This window comes from Hemiscyllium ocellatum, chromosome 5, assembly GCF_020745735.1.
Source record: "Hemiscyllium ocellatum isolate sHemOce1 chromosome 5, sHemOce1.pat.X.cur, whole genome shotgun sequence".
In the NCBI taxonomy this organism is placed as follows: domain Eukaryota; kingdom Metazoa; phylum Chordata; class Chondrichthyes; order Orectolobiformes; family Hemiscylliidae; genus Hemiscyllium; species Hemiscyllium ocellatum.
The window spans coordinates 54,499,932-54,523,351 of record NC_083405.1 but is presented as its reverse complement, the minus strand read 5'-3'; the positions used below and the strand labels follow the sequence as shown (position 1 = coordinate 54,523,351).

The window sequence follows — 23,420 nt, the reverse complement described above, 5'->3', positions numbered from 1 at the left end:
TATTGGTCAGACTACTGAGTACAAGAGTTGGGAGGTCATGTTGCGGCTGTACAGGACATTGGTTAGGCCACTGTTGGAATATTGCGTGCAATTCTGGTCTCCTTTCTATTGGGAAGATGTTGTGAAACATGAAAGGGTTCAGAAAAGATTTACAAGAATGTTGCCAGGGTTGGAGGATTTGAGCTATAGGGAGAGACTGAACAGGCTGGGGCTGTTTTCCCTGGAGCATTGGAGGCTGAGAGGTGACCTTATAGAAGTTTACAAATTATGAGGGTAAATAGGCAAAGTCTTTTCCCTGGGGTTGAGGAGTCCAGAACTGTAGGGCATAGATTTAGAGTGAGAGGGGAAAGATATGAAAGAGACCTGAGGGGCAACCTTTTCACAGAGAGTGGTACATGTATGGAATGAGCTGCCAGAAAATGTGGTGGAGGTTGGTACAATTGCAACATTTAAGAAGCATTTGGATGGGTATATGAATAGGAAGAGTTTGGAGGAATATGGGCCGGATGCTGGGAGGTGGGACTAGATTGGGTTGGGATATCTGGTCGGCATGGACGAGTTGGACTGAAGGGTCTGTTTCCATGCTGTACATCTCTATGACTCTATGACTCTATGACTCAGTGCAGTTAGACAGACAGAAAGTGATACATTTTCAATTCTTCTGGCATCAATGTTTTAGGCACCAAAACAAACAGAATTTATCAAATGAAATATTGAAAACATTAATCTCCTCTAAGGAAGAGTAGAGTTCAGCCTTAAGCATTTCCCATAGAAGCAGTGTAGAGTTTTTCAGTTTCTCCTGATGGAGATGAGTGCAAGTAATTCTTCAACACTGCTCAACTTGAAATATTTTGTAAGTACTGTGTAAGTTGATTTTCGTTTTTGAAAGGATTTTTCAAAGATTGATAAATGAATTGAATTACAGAAGTGAGATAAGAATGACTGCTTTTAAAATAAGTTTGTGAGCAAATTGAGAGCAATTCACTCCATGTGGCATTAAGGATGTCGAGTAAAACTGGAGTTAGCAGGAATCAGGAATAATTCTCCATTAGTTAGAGCCCTACTTCGAACAAAGGTGGATAATTGTGCTTCTTAAAGGTCAATCAACACAGTCCCAGAACATCACAACTGAAGTTCCTGAGGCTAGTGTCCTAGTTCTAACCATCAGCAGATGCTTCTTCAATGATCTTGCGCCCATCATATGGTCAGAGGTCATTAGTGGAGTAGCTTGCTGACATTCAGCACTATTCTCAGTTGGCTAGATGGCTGGTTTGTGATACAGAGTGAAACTAACAGCAAGGGTTCTCTTCACACACTGGCTGAAGTTACCATGAAGCATTCTCCTTCTCAACCTCTCCACTGATCTGAATGGTAGTGACCTTCAGGTTAAACCATCACCAGTTGTCTCTCCGCAATGAGAGAGCAGCTCTATGGACCAGTTTAAAAATAAATAATTCCACAAGGACTGAAGTCATTTGTATATCAGCAGGAGCTGGACAATATGCAGGCTCAGGCTGGGAAATGGCAACATTTGTGCCAGGCAATGAACATCTGCAGCAAGAGAGCACATAACCATCTCCCTTTGATATCTGATACATTACCATCACTGAATCTCCCACTATCAGCATTCTGGCGGTTACCATTGATCAAAAACTGAACTGGGACAGATATACAAATACTGTGGTGACAATGACAGGTCAGAGGCTGGGAATTCTGCAATGAGTAACTGACCTCCTGATTCCTCAAAGTCTGACCACTGTCTGCATGGCACACGTCAGAAGTGTAATGGAGTACTCTCCAAATGCCTGGATGCATGTAGCTCCAACAACAATCAAGAAGCTCAAAATCCTTCAGGAAAGAACAGCCTGCTCAAATGATACCCTATTGAACAGCTTACTCATTCAGTCACTCCACCACATATATAACCATATATATATAGCAGCACATACCATCTACAAATTGCATTGGAATACCTGCCAAACCTATGATCATAACCCTCAAGAAGGATAAGGGCAGCAGATGCATTGCAGCATCACCACCTGCAAGATCTCATTCAAGCTGCATACCACCCTATTTTGGAACACTATGGCATTTCCTCATTGTATCTCGGTCAATATCCAGGAACTCCAATCCCACATAACTGTGGATACAGCTATAGCCAAGGACTGCAGCCGTTCAGTACCACCATCTTCTCAATAGTAATTACCATCAGCCAGGCTACTGATTCTTACATCCTATAAATGGGCATAAGTAAATTCCAATTCAACAATTTTTAGTCTATTTGACGAATTAACTATCTCTTCTTTCACTGAGACTTCAGCAGCATATTCTTTAGTAAAGACAGACCATCAGGGAATGGATGATTGCTGAACAAGTACCGCTTGATAGACTGTTGATGATCCTTCAAACACTTTGCTAATGATTGAGAATAGACTTACAGGGCAGAATTAGCCAGGTTGGGTAGTTGGGTAATTTCCACATTGCTGGGTAAATGCCAGTGGTGTAGCTGAACTGGTAAGTCTTAGTTAGCAGTGCTGATGAAGGGCTTATGCTCGAAACGTCGAGTTCTCTATTCCTGAGATGCTGCCTAACCTGCTGTGCTTTGACCAGCAACACATTTGCAGCAGTTAGTTAGCAGTGCTGTTAATTCTGAAGCACAAGTTTTGCTGTTAGGGCCCTGTGGCTCTTGCAGGATTGAGTATTTTCAGATATTTCTTGATATCATATGATGTGAAATGAATTGGCTGAGGACTGGCATCTGTGATGCTCAGGACCTCAAGAGGAGGCTGAGATGGATTACTAATTGCCACTTCTGGCTGAATATGAATGCAAATGCTTGAGGCTTTTACACTGGTATGCTCCTCTAGCATTTTCATTGAGGAAGTCTTATCCTCATATTGAGGATAAAAAATTAGGTCTGCAGATGCTGGAGATCACAGCTGAAAATGTGTTGCTGGTTAAAGCACAGCAGGTTAGGCAGCATCCAAGGAATAGGAAATTCGACGTTTCGGGCATAAGCCCTTCATCAGGAATCTGATTCCTGATGAAGGGCTTATGCCCGAAACGTCGAATTTCCTATTCCTTGGATGCTGCCTAACCTGCTGTGCTTTAACCAGCAACACATTTTCAGCTCATATTGAGGATAGCCAACATTGTGTTGTGTGGCACAACTAGCATGCTCAATGGAACAGATTTTGAATACATCGAACAAATAAAAACCAGGCATTCATGTGGTGCTGTAGACCATTGGTTGCAGCAAAATTATGTGCAACCACATCTGTAAGCCTGTCATGTCCAGCATCAAGTTCAAGGACTAATCCTGATTCAATGAAGAATGTAAGAGGGCATGCCAGGACCAACAACAATGAGCTGTCATCCTGATAAAGGGGCAGTATCAAACTCTTCACATGTCAAACAGTAGAAGCAGCATACAATAAGCAATCCTACAAAAAAAATCTAAGCCCTGCAGTTCTGCCACAAATGGTATTTGACAATTAAACAACTAACAGGTTGTGGACTTATAGACCAGACAGCAAAGGTGAAATCCAGCAATGAAAGGGAACACAGCAACATGGATATATAACCGGTTGAATGAGACGAAACATAGTAGTGATAAATAGTTGATTTGCACTGGATGGACATATACAGGTGTGGTTCTGCAGGCCTTAGTTTATATTAATTATTTTGCCTTGTATGTAAAGAGCATAAATCCAAAATTTGCAGATGGCACAAAAGTTGGAAGCATTGTCAACTGTGAGGAGGACAGAGATAGACTTGGAGAGGTCACAGACAGGCTGGTAGAATGGGTGGACACATGACAAATAAAATTTAATGAAGAAATGTATGAAGTGATGCATTTTGTTGGGAAAAATGAGTAGAATCAATTTTAAATAAAAGATTTGATCCTGAAGTAGATGCAGGAACAGAAAGAGTTGTGGGTATATGTGCAGAAATCATCGATGTTGGGAAGAGACTGAAGAGACATACAGAGTCCTGTGTCAAAATATATCAGATAAGTTTGGATTATAAAAACTAGAAAGTTAAGAAGAGCTTTTATAAAGTAATAGTTCAGCCTCAACTAGAGCATTGTATCTAATTCTGAGTACCATCGTGCAGGAAGGATAAGATGAGATTGATGAAGGCAAAGAAGGTTTACAAGAACAGTTGAAGAGATGAGGGACTTAAGTTATGTGGAAAGATTAGAGTAGCTGAGGTTATTATCCTTAGGGTAGGTTGAGAAGGAGTTTGCTAAAAGTGTTCAAAATCATCAGTAATCAACTCAGAGAAATTGCTGTGATTGAGAACTAGAGGGCTCTGGTTTAAAGAACCAATGACAAAGGGGACCACTTCTTTATTCATTGAGTGATTATGATCTAGTATACAATGTAAAAGAGTGTGTTGGAAGCAAAATTAATCATGGATTTCCAAACGGAATTGAACAAATATCTAAAGAAATCAAATTTTCAGAGATGCAAGGTAAGAGATAAAAATGGAATTAGCTGAACTGCTCTTGCAGAGTCAGAATGGACATGGTCTTCTGTGCTATATTAATTCCATAACTCATATAATATATGCAGGAATTAATAACAGAGGAATAGGACAAAGCCATTCAGTCTTTCTGCCATTCATAATAATAAATCCTACTTCGTTCATGCAGCCTGGCTCCATATCCCTTAGTATCCCTGGCTAGCAAAATCTATATATGACAGATTTAAAATTTTTAATGAAACTAATATCTACTGTTACTTGTGGGAGAGAGTTCGACATTTGTGAGATCCTTTCAGTGAAGAATTGTGTCCTGAATCTCTCCCAAATAGTCTGGCTCTGATTTTAAGATTCTGTCCTCTAGTCTCAGATGGCTCAACCTACGGGAAATGTTCTGACTACCCAAGCAATTTCTGTCAAAATTAAATGCGAACTCAATCGTCCTTTATCTTCTGTTCCAGGCAATCCAAACCTACTTTATGTAACTGCAGTCTTAATATAATCCTTGGAGCCCTGATAACATGTGTATGAACCCCACTGCACACATTCCAATGCCAAGCTGTCCTAAGATGTGATACCCAGATCTGTAAGTAGTATTCCAAATTTAAAAGGAGGAAATATTGTTATTGATAGCATTGAGTTGATAATCCATTTAAAAATGTTAATTGCCCATACCTACATTTTTAATATCTATCTATATATTATATAGCTTGACTGAGTACACTCATAATCACCAAAAGTGACCTTAAATAGCTTAACAAACAAACAACTATAAAGGAGGACTAGAAATCCTTCCAAGAATAAGGGGAAGGGGATAACTGAAGTGAATATAAGATCATGAAATCACACATCAAATGTTGGTGCACTCTAATGTAGTCAGGGATGAGAGTGGCTGAAGAGAAAAAAGGCCTGAAATTTGTTTGACACAAGACGTTATGTACACATTAAAGTGAAAAGTAGCAAAGACAGCAGTGTGAAGTGTTAGAAAATTACAACACTTTTTATGATGCTTCTAAGCCACTTCAAGTGGATGAAATTGTGGAAGAACTGTGAGGTGAATGTGGGCAGGCTCATTTTTGAACTGTAAATCTAATAATTACTTGACTCAACCAGACTGTTAATGCTCCAGTTACTCAATTTTACAGGTATACAATTTACCAACATGACATAAACTGCATGATTTAAATGTGGCTCGTGGTTAGCGCTGCTGCCTCACAGTGCCAGGGGCTTGTGATTAGCACTGCTGCCTCACAGTGCCAGGGGCTTGTGATTAGCACTGCTGCCTCACAGTGCCAGGGGCTTGTGATTAGCACTGCTGCCTCACAGTGCCAGAGGCTCAGGTTCGAATTCAAGGGAAGTATGGAATGGATGCTCTTCAAAGGGTCAGTATTGACTCAATGGGCCGAATAGGCTGCTTCCACACTGTAGAGACTCTATAATTCTATTGCACAGAATTCAGCAGATAGCAGAGATTGCTTTAATCCTGGTGGTAACCTCAGAAGAGGCTGGCATGGTCTGGTGTTGTGGTCCTCTGCTGATCCTGGTTTAAGAGGAAGTTCCGTCTCTGCACCATTCTGTTCAGCAGGACCTTAGATGTCCTGCCTACACAGCATGGTGCAGATTTCCTTATGTCTGTTATGTCAGGAACTGTGCAGAGCAACTGTGGACTGACAGCACAATGGGCTGTTAAAGATGTCATGGGCTGTAGGGATGCCGGTGAATTTCAGGACATCTATTGAATGCTGAGTTCTGGGAATAGTGCATGGTAAGATTGGGCCAGAACTGGATGTGAAATATGCCATTTGACAGGGTAGGTTGTTAGTGTGGTGAGTTTGGTAGGGTACAGAGAGAAAACTCATGAGGCTTCATAGTTGCATCCCTCCAAAAGACACAATACAATTTGGATTTAGCCAAAAATAAAGCAAGATTCAATCCAGAGACATTTGGTTTCTGTTGGTAGTTTAAATGGGTAGACATATTAAGTTTTTGTCATAAGGTCACTTTAGAAGAGTTAATGCCAACCACTAGAATTGTTGGGAAAGAACCCTGATGAGATTACTTAAATAAAGCAGTATTTTGGGATTAATGGGATTAGACTTTAACTGTGATTTTAAGTCTTTGATTTATTTTATTTTGTCTTCATTTCTTTTGTTCATCAAGTTCTACTTTATTTTTAAAGCAAAATTTGTAACATTCAGTTATGTTTCAGTGAGACACCACTTCATTAAAACCAAGACAAAGAAAAATATGATTGATCAAGCCAGGCTCAGGTATAGGATCTCACTTGCCCAATAATAAAATCAAATAAGATCATAACACCAAAGTATACACTTGGGGAAGGAAGAAAGAAGGTGGGAAGTAGGAGAGAAAGAGTGTAGGGGAAGAAATGGTGATTGAGAACAGGTAGGATAGTGTAGTGGCAACAGTCCCTTCACACAGCCATTCTGATTGTGTAGTGCTCCCTCATTTGAACTATCTGGCATAGCAATACTTCCAACTGCTACCTATTTGATAGTGAAATGCTCCCTTAGTCCTGGCCCTAAGTGCAGTGCAGCACTACCTCATTCTGTCCCTCTTGTTAATGCAGTATTCCCTCCAAGCTGCATCTCCAACCATGTAGATCGAGATTAATATTTAACTTCTGACATTATAAAAATCCCTCAGTACCATCTGCCTGACAGTGCAGCAGCCTTCCAAACACTCTCACTATGATAGCGAAGAACACCTTTATGCCTGGCCCCTGAACATTGCAGTGCTCTATCAACCCGAACCCTTTAATAAGGACTCCTCATTATTGCCACACAGTCTCCAATCTGGCTTTTCTGCACTTTCTGCAGAGGAATTTAGATCAATAAGAAGAGTTATCCAAAGGAGCACTTTTTGGACAGCCATGAAGATTATTTAACTCCCCTGAAGTAAATTCCATCTTCAGCCTCAAACTATCCTAATGTTTCACCTGGAATCCAATAGGTTTTTAACATGGAGGCTGCATCAGTGACAAACTATCTAATTGTTATATACTTGTATCTTAAATCAAGTATTCTAAATGCTAATTATGCAGCATTGCTGCCACCCAATACACTGTTAAACTTGCATCTAAATCAATGCATTTGTTCTCCCCGAAGACATCCATGGGAAAATTCAATACAGAGCAAATTATCCTTAATTGCTGCATATAGTTAAAAAGATGGTTTACATTTCTTGAATGATGGGAGATAAGTTTATGCAGTGTACAGATTAACACAAAGAACTCAGCACCCACTTACTCCTCCCCTCCTTATGCTCATTCAATACTAGGCCTCAGACTTTGCTGTGATCTCGCAACATTATGCACTTAACACTGTTCTCTCAGTACTGATCAACAGATAGGTGGATTAGGGCTGACACAAGGCTGAATCAAGATTAGAGTGGTGCTGGAAAAGCACAGCAGGTCAGGTAGCACCCGAGGAGCAGGAAAATTGAAGTTTTGGTCAGGAGCCCTTCATCAGGAATGAGGCTGGGAGCCTCCAGGATGGAGAGATAAATGGAAAGGGGGATGGGGCTGGAGAGAAGGTAGTGCAGAGTGACCTGGGGGTGGCAGTGAGAGAGAGAGAGAGAAACTCACTGAGATCTTCGTAGAGAGAGAAGGAGAACTTCTTCAAAGTTGGCATCCTTTGAAGAATTGAACCCGGGACCCAGTGCTGTGAGGCAGCAGTAAAAAGTGAGGTCTGCAGATGCTGGAGATCAGACTGAAAATGTGTTGCTGGTTAAAGCACAGCAGGTCAGGCAGCATCCAAGGATGCTGTGAGGCAGCAGTGCTATCCACTGAGCCATCACGCCCACCCAGCTCCATTTTTACAGAGCGGCAAGGAGAGAAGGTGGAGTGAAGCGAGGGCTGCCAGGAAGGATAAGTTTTCCCACTTAAAAAAAGGGACTTACCTCGGGAGTCGTGCCTCCATTTTTACTGAGTAGCGAAGAGAGAATGTGGAGTGAAGCGAGGGCTGCCGGGAAGGTAAGGGCTTAATTTATATTTGGGCAGTGGCTAAACCCAAGATACTACACACGTAGTATCTCCCTCCCGGCCCCTATCCCCCTCCTCTAACCGGAAGAAAAAGACTTTTTTTTTGTCTTTCTTTTCTCATATATTTAAGTGCATTGTTTGGTTTTAGTTAATTCACATAAAGCTAAGCTTACAATGGCAGGGAACCTCAGATCCGTGGCATGTGCCTATTGCTTGATGTGGGAGCTTAGGAACATGTCTGATGTTCCTGACTCTTACACTTGCAAGAAATGTGTCCAGTTGCAGCTGTTGTTTGACAGCATGACAGCTCTGGAGCTGCGGATGGACTCACTGTGGAGCATCCGCAATGCTGAGGAGGTTGTGGATAGCACGGTTAGTGAACTGGTCACATCGCAGGTTAGAATTGCTGAGGGAGACAGTGAATGGGTGACTAAAAGGCAGAAAAAGTGTAGGAAGGCAGTGCAGGTGTCCCCTGCAGTCATCTCCCTCCAAAACAGGTATACCGTTTTGGATACTGTTAGGGGAGATGGCTCACCAGGGAGGGCAGCAGTTGTCAAGATCATGGCACAGTGGCGGGCACTGCTGTTCAGAAGAGAGGGAAAAAGACTCGTAGGGTCATACTCACAGAGGATTCTATTGTGAGGGGAGTAGATAGGCGGTTCTGTAGCCAAAAATGGGGCTCCGGGATGGTATGTTGCCTCCCAGGTGCTCGGGCCAGGGATGTCACCAATCGGCTGCAGAGCATTCTAAAAGAAGTGGGTGAACAGCTAGTTGTATTGGTGCATATAGGCACCAATGATATAAGTAAAAAATGAGATGAGGTCCTGAAAAAAGAATTCAGGGAGCTAGAAGAGAAGCTAAAGAGGAGGACCTCAAAGGTAGTGATCTTGGGATTACTACCAGTGCCACGTGCTAGCTAGGGTAGAGATGAAAAAATAGGCAGGATTAACATGTGGCTTGAGGGATGGTGTGGGAGGGAGGGGTTCAGATTTGTTGGACATTGGGACTGGTTCTGGGGAAGGTGGGACTATTACAAAATGGATGGTCTACATCTGAACCAGATGGGAACCAATGTCCTTGGGGGAGTTTTTACTACTGCTGTTGGGGAGATCTTAAACTAATGTGGCAGGGGGCTGGGAATCAGAAGAGAAAACAAGTAAGCAGCGAGGTGGAGACTGGAGACTGTAAGAATCATGAAGATAGCATTAATAAAGGAAGGAGTAGGCAGACAGCAGGTGAATGCAAAAGAACTGATGGCCTGAAATGCATCTACTTTAATGCAAGGAGTATAGTGTGTAAGGCAGATGAACTTAGGGCTTGGATTGGTGCCTGGGAGTATGACATTATTGCAATCACAGAGACTTGGTTGAAGGAAAGGCATGTTTGACAACTAAAAGTTCCGGGATATTGACGCTTCAGACATGACAGGCAGGAAAGTATAAGGGGAGGTGGAGTTGCATTGCTGGTCAGGGATGATATTACGGCTGTGCTAAAAGAGGACACTATGCAGTCTTGAGTAGTGAGGCATTATGGGTGGAGCTGAGAAATAAGAAGGGTGCAGTTACATTGTTGGGGCTGTATTACAGGCCTCCCAACAGTGAGCATGAGGTAGAAAAACAAATAGGTAAACAGATTATGGAAAGATGTAGAGGCAAAAGGGTAGTGGTGATGGGAGATTTTAATTTTCCCAACATTGACTGGGATACACTTAGCATCAGAGGTCTGGATGAGGTAGAATTTGTAAGAAGCATCCAGGAGAGTTTTCTAGATCAGTATGTCAATAGTCCGATGAGGGAAGGGTCCATATTGGACTTGGTACTGGGGAATGAGCCAGGGCAGGTGGTAGAAGTTACGGTGGGGGATATCTTTGGGAACAGTGACCACAATTCTGTAAGTTTTGGAATACTCTTCGATAAAGATGACAGTGGTCCTAAGGGAAGAGTACTAAACTGGACTAAAGCCAATTATATCAAAATTAGGCAGGAGCTGGGAAATGTGGATTGGACACAGCTATTTGAAGGGAAGTCCACATTTGATATGTGGGAGACTTTCAAAAATAGGTAGAAAATAGTGCAGGATAGACATGTCCTGTTGAAGGCAAAGGATAGGAATGGATGACAGGAGAAATTGGACGACTAGCCAAGAGGAAAAGGGAAGCGTATATAAGGTCTAGGCAGCTAAGAACAGAATAGGCCCTGGAAGAATACCAGAAGAGTAAGACAAGTCTTAAATGAGGAATCAAGCGGGCTAAAAGGGGTCATGAAATAGCTTTATTTAGCAAAATTAAGCAAAATCCCAAAGCATTTTATTCTTATATAAGAAGCAAGTGGGTAACTAGAGAAAGGATTGGTCCACTAAAGGATAATGTAGGAAGGCTGTGTGTTGAACCTGAGAGAATGGGTGAGATTCTGAATGATTACTTTGCATCAGTGTTCACTGAGAGGAACGTGATGAATCTTGAGATTAGAGATAGAAGTTTGATTAGTCTGGATCACATTGACATAAGGAGGGAAGATGTGTTGGGTAGGCTAGAGGTTATTAAGGTGGACAAATCCCCAGGACCGGATGAGATCTGTCCCAGGTTGCGAGGGAGGGGAGAGAGGAAATAGCTAGGGCCCTGATAGACATCTTTGTGGCATCCTTAAACACAGGTGAGGTGCCAGAGGACTGGAAGGTTGCTCATGTTGTCCCCCTGTACAAGAACTGTAGTAGGGATATTCCGGGTAACGACAGACCAGTGAGCCTGATGTCGGTGGTGGGAAAGTTGCTGGAGAGGGTACTGAGGGATAGGATCTATTTATATTTAGAAAAAATGGGCTTATCAGTGATAGGCACAATGGTTTTGTGCGGGGGAGATCGTGCCTTACCAATTTTATAGAGTTCTTTGAGAAAGTGACCAAGTTGATAGATGAAGGAAAGGCTGTAGATGTCATATACATGGACTTTAGTAAGATGTTTGATAAGGTTCCCCATGGTAGTCTAATGGAGAAAGTGAAATCACATGGTGTGCAGTGTGTTCTAGCTAGATGGATAAAGAACTGGCTGAGCAACAGGAGGCAGACAGTAGTAGTTGAAGGGAGTTTCTCGAAATGGAGAAAGGTGACCAGTGGTGTTCCACAGGGATTGGTGCTGTGGCCACTGTTGTTTGTGATATACATAAATGATCTGGAAGAGGGCACTGTTGGTATGATCAGTAAGTTTGCAGATGACATGAAGATTGATGCAGTAGTAAAAAGCATAGGGGACTGTCAAAGAATACAGGAGGATATAGATAGACTGGAGAGTTGAGCAGAAAAGTGGCAGATGGAGTTCAATCCAGACAAATGTGAGGTGATGCATTTCGGCAAGACTAATTCTAGAGTGAATTATACAATGAATGGAAGAGCTTTGGGAAAAGTTGATGAGCAGAGAGATCTGGGAGTGCAGGTCCATTGTATGCTGAAGGTTGCTGCACAGGTGGATAAATTGGTCAAGGAGGAATATAGTATGCTTGCCTATATTGGACGGGGTATTGAGTATAAGAGCTAGCAAATCATGTTAAAATTGTACAAGATATTGGTTCGGCCGCATTTAGAATACTGTGTACAGTTCTGGTTGCCATATTTCCAAAAGGATGTGAACACTTTGGAGAGGGCGCAGAGAAGGTTTGCGAGGATGTTGCTTGGTATGGAAGGTGCTAGCTATGAAGAGAGGTTGAGTAGTTTAGGTTTGTTTTCATAAAAAAAAAGGAGATTGAGGGGGGACCTGATTGAGGTTTACAAAATCACGAAGGGTATAGACAGGGTGGATAGAGACAAGTTTTTTCCCAGGGTGAAGGATTCCATAACGAGGGGTCACGCTTTCAAGGTAAGAAGTGGAAAGTTTAGGAGGATACATGCGGCAAATACTTCACACAAGTAGACTCATTTAAGATGCGTCTGGACACATGCATGAGTAGGTGGGGAGCAGAGTGATACAGATGCTTAAGAAATGGGTGACAGGTTTTCAGTAGATTTGGATCAACTCAGGCTTAGAGGGCCGAAGGGCCTGTTCCTGGGCTGTAAATTTTCTTTGTTCTTTGTTCCTTACAAGGGGATTCGCAGTAAGGTTAAAATCAACCAGGTGAAAGTGAGGACTGCAGATGCTGGAGATCAGAGTCAAGATTAATGGTACTGGAAAAGCACAGCAGATCAACCTTACTGTGAATCCTCTTGCAAGGGTGCCTACCTCGAAGAAGTTCTCCTTCTCTCTCTACAAAGATCTCAGTGAGTCTCTCTCTGTCACTGCAACCCCCAGGTCACTCTTAGCTACGTTCTCCCCAGCCCCACACCCCTTCCATTTATCTTGACTTTGATCACCAGCATCTGCAGTCCTCACTGACAAGGCTGAGCAAAGGCATCTCCTGGGCTTGCTCCTGGCTTCATTATAGCAGAGATATATATGAGATGCTGCATAATATGAAGAATAAGGAGGCCATACTCTTCAGAAAATTAGATTCTAAGTGGATTATATGAATGAGGGAATCTAGATATAGAAAGAAAATATCTTTAAAAGTAGCAACACAGGTTAATAAATTTATAACTGCAAATGTGTTGCTGGTCAAAGCACAGCAGGTTAGGCAGCATCTCAGGAATAGAGAATTCTCTATTCCTGAGATGCTGCCTAACCTGCTGTGCTTTGACCAGCAACACATTTGCAGCTGTGATCTCCAGCATCTGCAGACCTCATTTTTTACTCTAATAAATTTATAATAAAACAAATACTAGGGTTTATTTGTGAGAATTGAAAAATAACAAATTTGTGTTAAGCTTGTTTAGAGTTTTAGTTAGGCCACACTTGGAGTACTATAAATAATTCTGGTTTCCGTATTATAAAAATGATATTGAAAGACTGGAAAAGGTGCAAAATGATTCACAAGCTTTATTTTTCTTTCTTCCTTTGTGTGATGTAAGTGTCGCTGGCGGGGCCTATGATTTGCCCATCAGTAATTGTCTCAGAACTGAGTGACTTGCAAAGCCATTTTTGAGGGCACTGAGGCATCACCCACATTTCTGTAGATTTGGAGTTCAGTGTGAGCCAGACCAGATAACGATGGTTGATTCCCTTCACTAAAGAACACTAGTAAACCAGATGTGTTTTCATGACAGTTTTGTAGCACTGTCACTGAGAATAGCTTCCATATTTGAAATTAATTAAGTTCAGATTTCAGCAGTTGCTCTGGTGGGATATGAACCCAGGTCCCCAGAACATTAGTTTGGGCCACTGCCTCTCCGAATTATACCACAAGTGGGAAATTGTCCTCTACAAAATTATGCATGAGTTTGATAACATAGATGTGAAGAAGATGTGGAAGAAAACAAACCAGGATATGAGGGATAAAAACCAAAAGAAGCACAGATTCGGTAAATCAGAAACAGAAACAGAAATTGCTGGAAAAGCTCAGCAGGTCTGACAGCAACTGTGGAAAGAAATCAGATTTAACATTTCAGATCAAGTGACTAGGATGTGTGGGGTAGTCATTAATAAATCCTATCAGTAATTTTAGGTAAAATACTTTTACTCAGGCACTGATTGGAATGTGTGATTCACTATTATAAGAAGGGAATGCGACAAATTCACTTTGGGAAGAAAGAAAAAGAACAATATGTTTATAGGGGTGATGAAGCAGGGCAGGAGGAGTCCATCACAAAATCACAAAATTGTTATAGCCCAGGAGGCCATTTGGCCCATCATGAATGCACCGTCAGTTCAAGCAAGCATCATTACCCAGTGCCGACCTCCTATTGTATCCCCACGTCCTTACACATTATTTCTTTCCAAATAATCATCCAATGCCCTCTTGAATGCCTCAATTGGACCTGTCTTCACCACATTTCCAGGCAGTGTATTCTGTACCCTAACTACTCAGTGTGTGACAAAGTTTTTTTTACATATCACCCTTGCATCTTTTGCAAATCAGTTTAAATCTATGCTCTCACTTTCTAGGAATGGAACTGGAAATGGAAAAGCTGAAGTAAGAAATCACAGCAATTAGAAATTATTTCAATACCATTTAGAGAGATGACCAACACCTATGTTCCTTTACAGTCCCAGTACTGTCACAGGCAAAGTCTTACTTCTCATATTCTCTGCAGATGTTTTGAGGAAACTCCCAATACAGTGCAAGAATTAAAATGAGCCGGCACAGATATAGAATAGTAAAGAGCAGAAAGGTAATTTGGTCCACAAGGTTTGTGTTAGTAGTATTTCTAGTTCTGCCACTGACCTCATAGTTAAATACAAATACTCTGATTTTCCTTACCTTCTTGGTGGAAGATGGCACAACAAATTTAATAGGATGATACTTCTTGTTGTAATTTTTGTCAAATATCCCGCCAGTGAAGAGTTGCAGCAGTTTAAAAGGGTGCAGTGATGACCTGTATCCTAGAAAAAAAACATATACACAATGTCAAATTCTGTAAAACATATGCTGCAGTTTTTCAGAGCCAGAAAACTGAAGCAAAGGTACCTTAAAAAATTGCCAACAGTGTACTGCTTTTGCAACAGCTTTCTCTAGCAATTTCCAGCAATTCCCTGTCTAGAATGTTTTGAATAAATAGTATCCAAGGGGAAGCATGCATGGGTTTAATGGTCGATAATAGGTTTTTGCATCCTTTTAGCCTAAATGCATAGTCATGATCGTTTTGTTCATCATTATTACTCAGCCTAAAATTGATCAGTTTTGCTTGAGTCATTTTGAACCTCGTATTTGAGTGTGTTGCAATTTTAGCATAACATCACTAATGTTATGCTAAAGATCCAAAACATACCATTTATCGTCAGGTAATCAGATAAGATAACATTGAGAATATTTTGCATTATGTTGTCAAGTACAAATTTCCCTCTCAGCCAAATTTTATAGCTAGGACTAAATACATTTCTATAACACTCATGATACAGATAAACCTCAGGTATAAATATGAACAATCATGTCAACATCCTAACCAGTCACATAAGATATAATAGTCAACATCACAAATAGTTAATGATACACAGTGCAAGTACTCATAAATACTCGTGAGCTGGAAACAAGTAACAACAGATACACACAAATGATTAAATGTACATGAGTGGGAAGAATCACAAATCCTAGAAAAGGGTCTACCTTCTTGGTTCTCCCTTCAGTTAAACTGGCAATCAATCAATCACACTACAGCAGCTACAAATGATAATTTACTTCCAATCTCTCATCGCCAGGCACAATATTTTCTAATCAACTTCTTCAGGCACACCTCTGGAGCATTTGGGACTTGAATCCAGACCTGACTGTCAGGCACATCATCCTGAACCCTCTTTGAATCCAAAGAGACCAATGAAGATAATCATTATTTGACTTTTAGACAACTCGACCCAGATTGGGCAGACGGCAGATTAAAGACATAACATCAGTGGTCGGCATTAGAACTTTTATTTTTCTGGCTTTTATTAATAATCTACATTTTAATATGCAGTGGACAATCTCAAAATCTGTGGACTACATGAAACTTTGGAGAATTGAAAGCTGTAAGGAGGACAGTGTAGGACTATAAGCTGGGTGGGTACACAGCAAATTTATTTCAATGCAGAGAAGTGTGCTGGTATACACTTTGGTACAAACAATATGCAGAGAAAATGTAAAATAAAAGGTACTAAAAGATCTTCAAGATCAAAGAGACCTGAGTGTAAATATGGATAAATTATTGGTGATGGCAGGACAGGGTGAGCGATTGGTTAAGAAAACATCAAATATCCTAGATTCACTAATAAGTATCAAGAATATAAAAGTAAGGAAATTATGCTATTTCTTTTGGAATACTGGTTTCAATTGGAGTGTTGCTTCCAGTTGTGAATATTGCACTTTAGAAAAGATATGAAAGCATTAGAGATAATATTTACAAGAAGGAGGAACTTGGAGACAGTTTTCTTGAGGGAAGAGAAGGCTGATAGGGAATTTAGTAGTGATTTTTAAAAATTATAGTGTATGGCCAGAATAGCAATGGAAACTGTTTGCATTGGCAGAAGAATTGAGAACAAAACATCTTATCTGAAAATAAGGAAATGCAGGGCCAACTAGGGAAGATAGAGTGACAACAAGTGAACTAATCCTTTGGAGAGCTGGCACAGCCACACTGGGTAGAATGGCCTCCTGTGCTATAAAAATTCTGAGATTTAGTAGCTTATTCAAACTGTGGTATCGTTGTGATAGGAGATATATACTTGTAATGTTTAATCTGTAAATAATTATAAAGAATGAGTAGACTGCCTGATGAAGAAAGGCCTGCAGACTTGGTATGTATCCTCTGGAGTTTACAAAAATCAGAGGTGACTTGATTTAAATAGATAAAATTCAGAGGGGACTGGGTGGATGTGGAAAGGATGTTTCCTCTTGGGGGAGCATCTGGAACTAGGGGTCATGGTTTAAAAATCAGGGGTCACCTATTTAAACAGAAACAAGGAAACAATTTTTCACCCAGACAGTTTGAATCTTAGAAGGCAGTGAATGTAGATTCTTTAAATATTTTTACAGTAGAAGTAAATTAAAATGGTGAGATATAAATGAATCAACCATAATCATATTGAATGACAAAGCAGACTCAAACAGCCAAGTGACTTACTCTTGTTGTATGTAAATAGTGAGTAAATATTGGCTCCGGTACTATCCTTTACCAATTATTCTTATGGACATTAACACATTCATCTAACTTCCTAGCCACCGGAGATCAGAAACTCTCCACCTGTGACATAGAGAGCAGCATGATTCATGGAGTTCACTGTCCAACCACACAAGCAGAGAATGGTCACCAACAAATGATCCCTTCAACAGCAGCACTAATTTCTGGATATTAGACCAGTAAAATAATATACCAATATTCCATTTAAGAATTTGTTAAATTTATGGCCTTCTACATTTTTATTTTTTGGCAATTTCATAGACATTAATACAAATGCTGCAACTGGCTTCAAACTACGTGAGTTAGGAAGGGGGAAAATCAACTACTCATGAATGCTTTCCTACATCTTGTTAAGACGGTTCTACCGTCCCCGTGTTCGTTTCGGAGGAATGAGACACCGGGTCAGATTCTAAGAAACAGACTGCTTTATTCGAGAGAGAATCGGTTTACAGCAAGACATCTGTCTGGCTGGAGAAGGCGTTCTGACCCCTTTGTTTATTCTTATACCCCCCTTATCCCTGCACCGTTCCCTTATTTGGTAATGATCGGTTCTACAGTTTGTCATTGGCCCCAGTCTCTTATCAGTGTTTGACCATGCCTTATTCTGTTTTCCCAAGTTTTACTGCTCTTTCAGTACTTTTCCACTGGTTCAGTTATCTCCCTCAGACCTCGTGTCTGTTTCCCCCTCTGGGGCCTCCTGGCCACCTCAGCCTGAGAGCTATTTCTATCTAACATTTTAGTGTTACATCCATCTTACATTTGCCTGAGTGTTAATCCTACCTAACAATCTCTATAACTCTATGACTCTAAGTGAAGAGAAAGTCAGGTTTGACTATGATGTCCACCGTTGTCTATTAGCTTGCCAATACTCATTGCCTAGACACATTTGAAAATTGGCCACTAGCTAAGATATTGGGGTCACTGACCACATCAAGGAGACAACACCTTGATAAGGAGAAACAATTATAATATCCAATTTGAACCCAAAGCCAAAATAGTTAAAATGATTTTGGTGGGTGGTGGGAATAGCATATTTCCAACAGTAAAGATTTTTTTACAGCAGAGTTTTACACATAAAAATGGTTATAGTGAAGCAAGTCACTTCACCATGGAATGAAATGAAATGAGTCTCAGTACATAGACTGTAATAAAGCTAGCCCCAACATCGAGGGTCCAAAGTTGCTTCCCACTATAATAAAAGCAGATTTTGTTCTATTGTGAATTGCTCTTGTGATATTTCTATGAAGTTAGATTTATACCTGTAGATAATGATTAGAATCCCTCCTATCTCTCAATATCAAATACTCACCTCAAGATAGCAAAAATGTAAGAAAAATAAATTTATTTAAAACGCGATACAATGCTCATTTACTTTCAACACCAAGATATGGATCTCCACATGTATATTATTTTGTAGAGTTTGTAACCAAAAATTTATTTTTGGAGATGTGTCTAAATAAGTACTTCAACTGTCATAGAGTCATAGAGATATATAACATGGAAACAGACCCTTCGGTCCAACCCGTCCATGCCAACCAGATATCCCAACCCAATCTAGTCCCACTTGCCAGCACCCAGCCCATATCCCTCTAAACCCTTCTTATTCATACACCCATCCAAATGCCTCTTAAATGTTGCAATTGTACCAGCCTCCACCACTTCCTTTGACAGCTAATTCCATTCACGTGCCAACCTCTGTGTGAAAAAAGTTGTCCCTCAGGTCTCTTTTATATCTTTCCCCTCTCACCCTAAACCTATACCCTCCAGTTCAGGACTCACCCCTCAGCCTTCGATGTGAGATGCTGCATTTTGGGAAAGCAAATCTTAGCAGGACGTATATACTTAATGGTAAGGTCCTCGGGAGTATTGCTGAACAAAGAGACCTTGGAGTGCAGGTTCATAGCTCCTTGAAAGTGGAGTGGTTGACAGGATAGTGAAGAAGGCGTTTGGTATGCTTTCCTTTAATGGTCAGAGTATTGAGTACAGGATTTGGGAGGTCATGTTGCGACTGTTCAGGACATTGGTTAAGCCATTGTTGGAATATTGTGTGCAATTCTGGTCTCCTTTCTATCGGAAAGATATTGTGAAACTTGAAAGGGTTCAGAAAAGGTTTACAAGGATGTTGCCAGGGTTGGATTGTGTATAAAACAAACTTGTATTTTGACTTTAAACACCCTATTACTTTAAAACAAACATATTGTTATAATTTATCATTGACAATAACCATTAGATTTTAACACACACTCCCTGTCACAAATTATTTTTCTCCATTTTATTTTTCTGTATTATTGGCCAATCTGTATTTGTTTAAACATTTTTTTTTAGTTCAAGCAGAGTTCTCCATACTTTTTAAAATATGAGATCATGTTTTGGAATTGAAATGCAACTCAGAATCTACCCCAAAGAAAATACAGAGTAAACAGTTTATTTTTATTGATTTGATTAGCAGTATGGAAACAGACCCTTCGGCCCAACAAATCCACACCGATCCTCCGAAGAGTAACCCACCCAGACCCATTCCCCTTCCCTATATTTACCTCTGACTAATAAACCTAACACTATGGACAATTTAGCATGGCCAAATTCACCTGACCTGCACATCTTTGGATTGTGGGAGGAAACCGGAGCACCCGGAGGAAACCCTCGCAGACATGGGAAGAATGTGTAAACTCCACACAGATAGTCACCCGAGGTTGAAATTGAACTCGGGTCCCTGGTGCTGTGGGACAGCAGTGCTAACCCTATTGTCACATGTACCAAGGTACAGTGAAAAGTTTTGTTTTGCATGCAATACAGGCAGATCATACCATTCAGAGGGCATAAGTATAATAAAACAGAGCTATGTAAATGGAAAGACAAGTACATATAATTATTTATTTTGTCCTCTACTCAGCAAGTCTTAGTGTGATACTCTGTGATTCACATTATCTTCCAGTGCCTTGAAGTCTGGATTGTAGTTTGAGTCTGCTAATTGCATACAATCCATGAAATCGGTATCTGTCAGATGTTGGCAACATGTGGACTTTATTATCTTCATTTGGGAGAAATCTGTCTCACACAGATATGCAGAGCCAAAGCAAGCTTTCATTTTAAAAGTACAGAATGATAGAAGTGAGCATTTTCCTGTTTTCAATTCCCCAAAAATCACTGTCTCTTGATCCGACTTTCATCTCAATATCATTTTGCATAATTATTTCCATATCAACTCCATTGCTTTGTAAATCTTCCTTCAAATTAATCATTTCAGATCAGCATGGAGGAGTAATTTATTGCAGGCAACACTGAGCTTGTCAAGTCAGGATTTAAACAAATGGTGCCAAAGGGCTATTGTTCAAATTAAATTTACAATCTTAACAACAATTTTCATTACATAAGAAAAGCCCATAACTTGCTAATGCTTGCTGCTGGATTATATAATGATAATTGACAAAAAAATAAAAATAAGTATTGGGTTAGGATGGCAGTTCCCCTCTCTAAAGTATATTATATTTTTCTGACAGTTGGCAATTGTCATTGTTAACCTCCTAACTCCAGATTTTCAAAATTGAATTCAAATTCCATTGTTTTTGATGGCAGGATTCAAACCTGGGTCCCCAGAACATTAGCTGGCTCTCTTGATTGATAGTCCAATGATAATACCACGAGACAAAATGCTTGCACAAAAATACAACAAAACCTACATTTTCTCCAAGCATGGCTGGACACCATCAGTTGTGAGGAAAACCATTTTCTTGATTTTCTCAAGCATGTACCTTTGACTGCATTGTAGATATTCTCACCCCTTGTTCTCTCTTTTAGGGGTAAAAAGGAAAGAAGATCTTCTTTAATTGTTATGTCTTCAAAAACCATACACACAAAAACAATCATTTGGGCTGTGTCTGTCATGTTGATGGATTCATTGAACTCGGGTGAGCAGCATTCACAGCCCTGCAGGCCCCACTGTAGTTGCTGCAAGATGTTTTCAGACAAAGATTCCTCCCTTCTTGCTACAGTGAAAGCACCAAGTGGCATGCTCTAGTTTGTTGTTATTATTTTGTCTTTATCCTGACAATAATAAACAAATAGCGGCTACCGTCATTGCCCTTTTAATTACTTCACCACCTGACTGATCTCTTGCGCTTTACCAGAAGATGGCAAATGTAAAGATGCTTCAGTGCATCTCTGAATCAGATTGTCAAATTTATTTGTCAAAAGCATCTGTTCAATGATAAGCTATTCTTGAATTTACTGTGCATCATTCCTTGTTTTACTGGATGTATTTCTGGGAATATCCTCCCTAAGTACAACTATAATGCTATCCCTTATCAAAAACACCACACCCCCTCTTCTCTTGCCTCCCTTTCTGTCCTTCCTGGAGCATTTGTATCCCGGAACATTAAGCTGCCAGTCCTGTCCATCCCTGAGCCAATTTCTGTAATTGCTATGATATCCCAGGCCTCTTGCTTTGAAGTAAATGCAGTTTAATTTACTTCAAAGCAAGATGCCGAACAGGGAAGGCAGATGAACTCAGGGTATGGTTAGGAAACATGGGACTGGGATATCATAGCAATTGTCAGTCCTACCTTGTCCCCAGCTTTGTTCCTTCCTGCCCTGACTGTTTGATTCACTCCCTTTCCCAACTGTACCAGTCTCAGATTGATCTCTTTCCTCACTATTCCCCTTGATCCCACCGTGTCCCGAGCAGCTCTAGCACATCTCCCTGCCAGTATATTAATCCCCTGACACTTTTGAGGGCCTTTGAATGTTTTAATGTTGATGTGTTGTGAATCCAGTGATAATGAGGCTGATCTGGTTAAGCTCACTAACCCAGTGTTTAAACACTCTCCATAACCATTTAACCTACTGGCTCTTGTAAACCCTTAAAAGGTATCAATAAATTACTGATCTGCTTTCCCAATTCAAACCGTTGGATTTTGCAGTCAGCCCTGTCTCCAGCTCTGTCTTTTCTATCATTCCTTGTCCTGTTTTAAAAGACCCAGAACATCTGCTCCTTTACTGTACTGAATCCTCACACCTTTTAAATTCACTGACGTCTTTTTATGGATCACAGTTAGATTGGCACTGAGTTGGAGGTCAGTTGAATAGATACCGAGGAGTTATACTTGGATTTTAATTCGCTAAACATGTCCTGTGTAACTATTAACTTAATTGAGGCAGAGCCTTGCAAATTGTCCAACTTTAATACATGCTTTCTGAGGGTTCCAAATGCAGGGCAATTTCCCATTAGATTCTTCAATTTCCCAGGCAATTTCCACAAAACAGCTATGTCTGGGATTCCATAGTGTCTTGATGTTTAACTCCAGCCTTCACTGTTCTAACAATTACCTGGCCATCACAATATCTGATCAATGTCTCTCAACGCTCATTCATGCTGGACTTTATGCAATTTACGTCATGCATTAGCATAGCACAGTAGATTTATAATAGCTTTATTTATAGAGACCTGTCTCTCCGAGTACACCTGCTTCATTGAAGTCTTGAGCACAGTATTACTTGGGGAATGTTCTCTGACCTGTTGTGCCATTTTTGTGATTTTGCAGAACTTCAGCTGTTGCCACAAACCTCAGGCCTTGTTATCACACAGTCTACCATTACATACTACTCATTGTTAGCCACCAACAGTCACCAATAACAGCTGTTCACCCTCCTAGCCAGAGCATTATCGACTCCTTTGTCTGTCCAACTATTCTTGTCTCTTTTTGGGCTCTATTCCCATACAGCTCAGCTTTGCAGATGACACAAAGGTTTGAGGTGTCATTGACTGTATTGAGGGCTGTTGTAGGCTGCAGCGGGACATTGACAGGATGCAGAGATGGGCTGAGAGGTGGCAGATGGAGTTCAACCTAGATAATGTGAGGTGATGCATTTTGGAAGGTCGAATTTGAAAGCTGAGTACAGGATTAAGGATAGGATTCTTGGCAGTGTGGAGGAACAGAGGGATCTTGGTGTGCAGGTACATAGATCCCTTAAAATGGCCACCCAAGTGGACAGGATTGTTAAGAAAGCATATGGTGTTTTGGCTTTCATTAACAGGGGGATTGAGTTTAAGAGTCGTGAGATCTTGTTGCAACTCTATAAAACTTTGATTAGACCACACTTGGAATACTGTGTCCAGTTCTGGTCGCCCTATTATAAGAAAGATGTGGATGCTTTGGAGAGGGTTCAGAGGAGGTTTACCAGGATGCTGCCTGGACTGGAGGGCTTATCCTATGAGGAGAGGTTGACTGAGCTCAGACATTTTTCATTGGAGAAAAGGAGGAGAAGAG

General features: G+C 40.7%; 1 protein-coding gene across 1 annotated transcript in view; it reads right to left on the bottom strand.

Moving 5' to 3' along the window:
• The window catches only part of si:dkey-256h2.1 (uncharacterized protein LOC337520 homolog), a 246,445-nt gene that overhangs the window by 58,502 nt on the left and 164,523 nt on the right, over nt 1-23,420 (bottom strand). Inside the window, exon 9 of the mRNA XM_060824762.1 lies at nt 14,766-14,887. Within this exon, the coding sequence (XP_060680745.1) occupies nt 14,766-14,887 (122 nt within the window). The remainder of the gene's footprint in view (nt 1-14,765; nt 14,888-23,420) is intronic.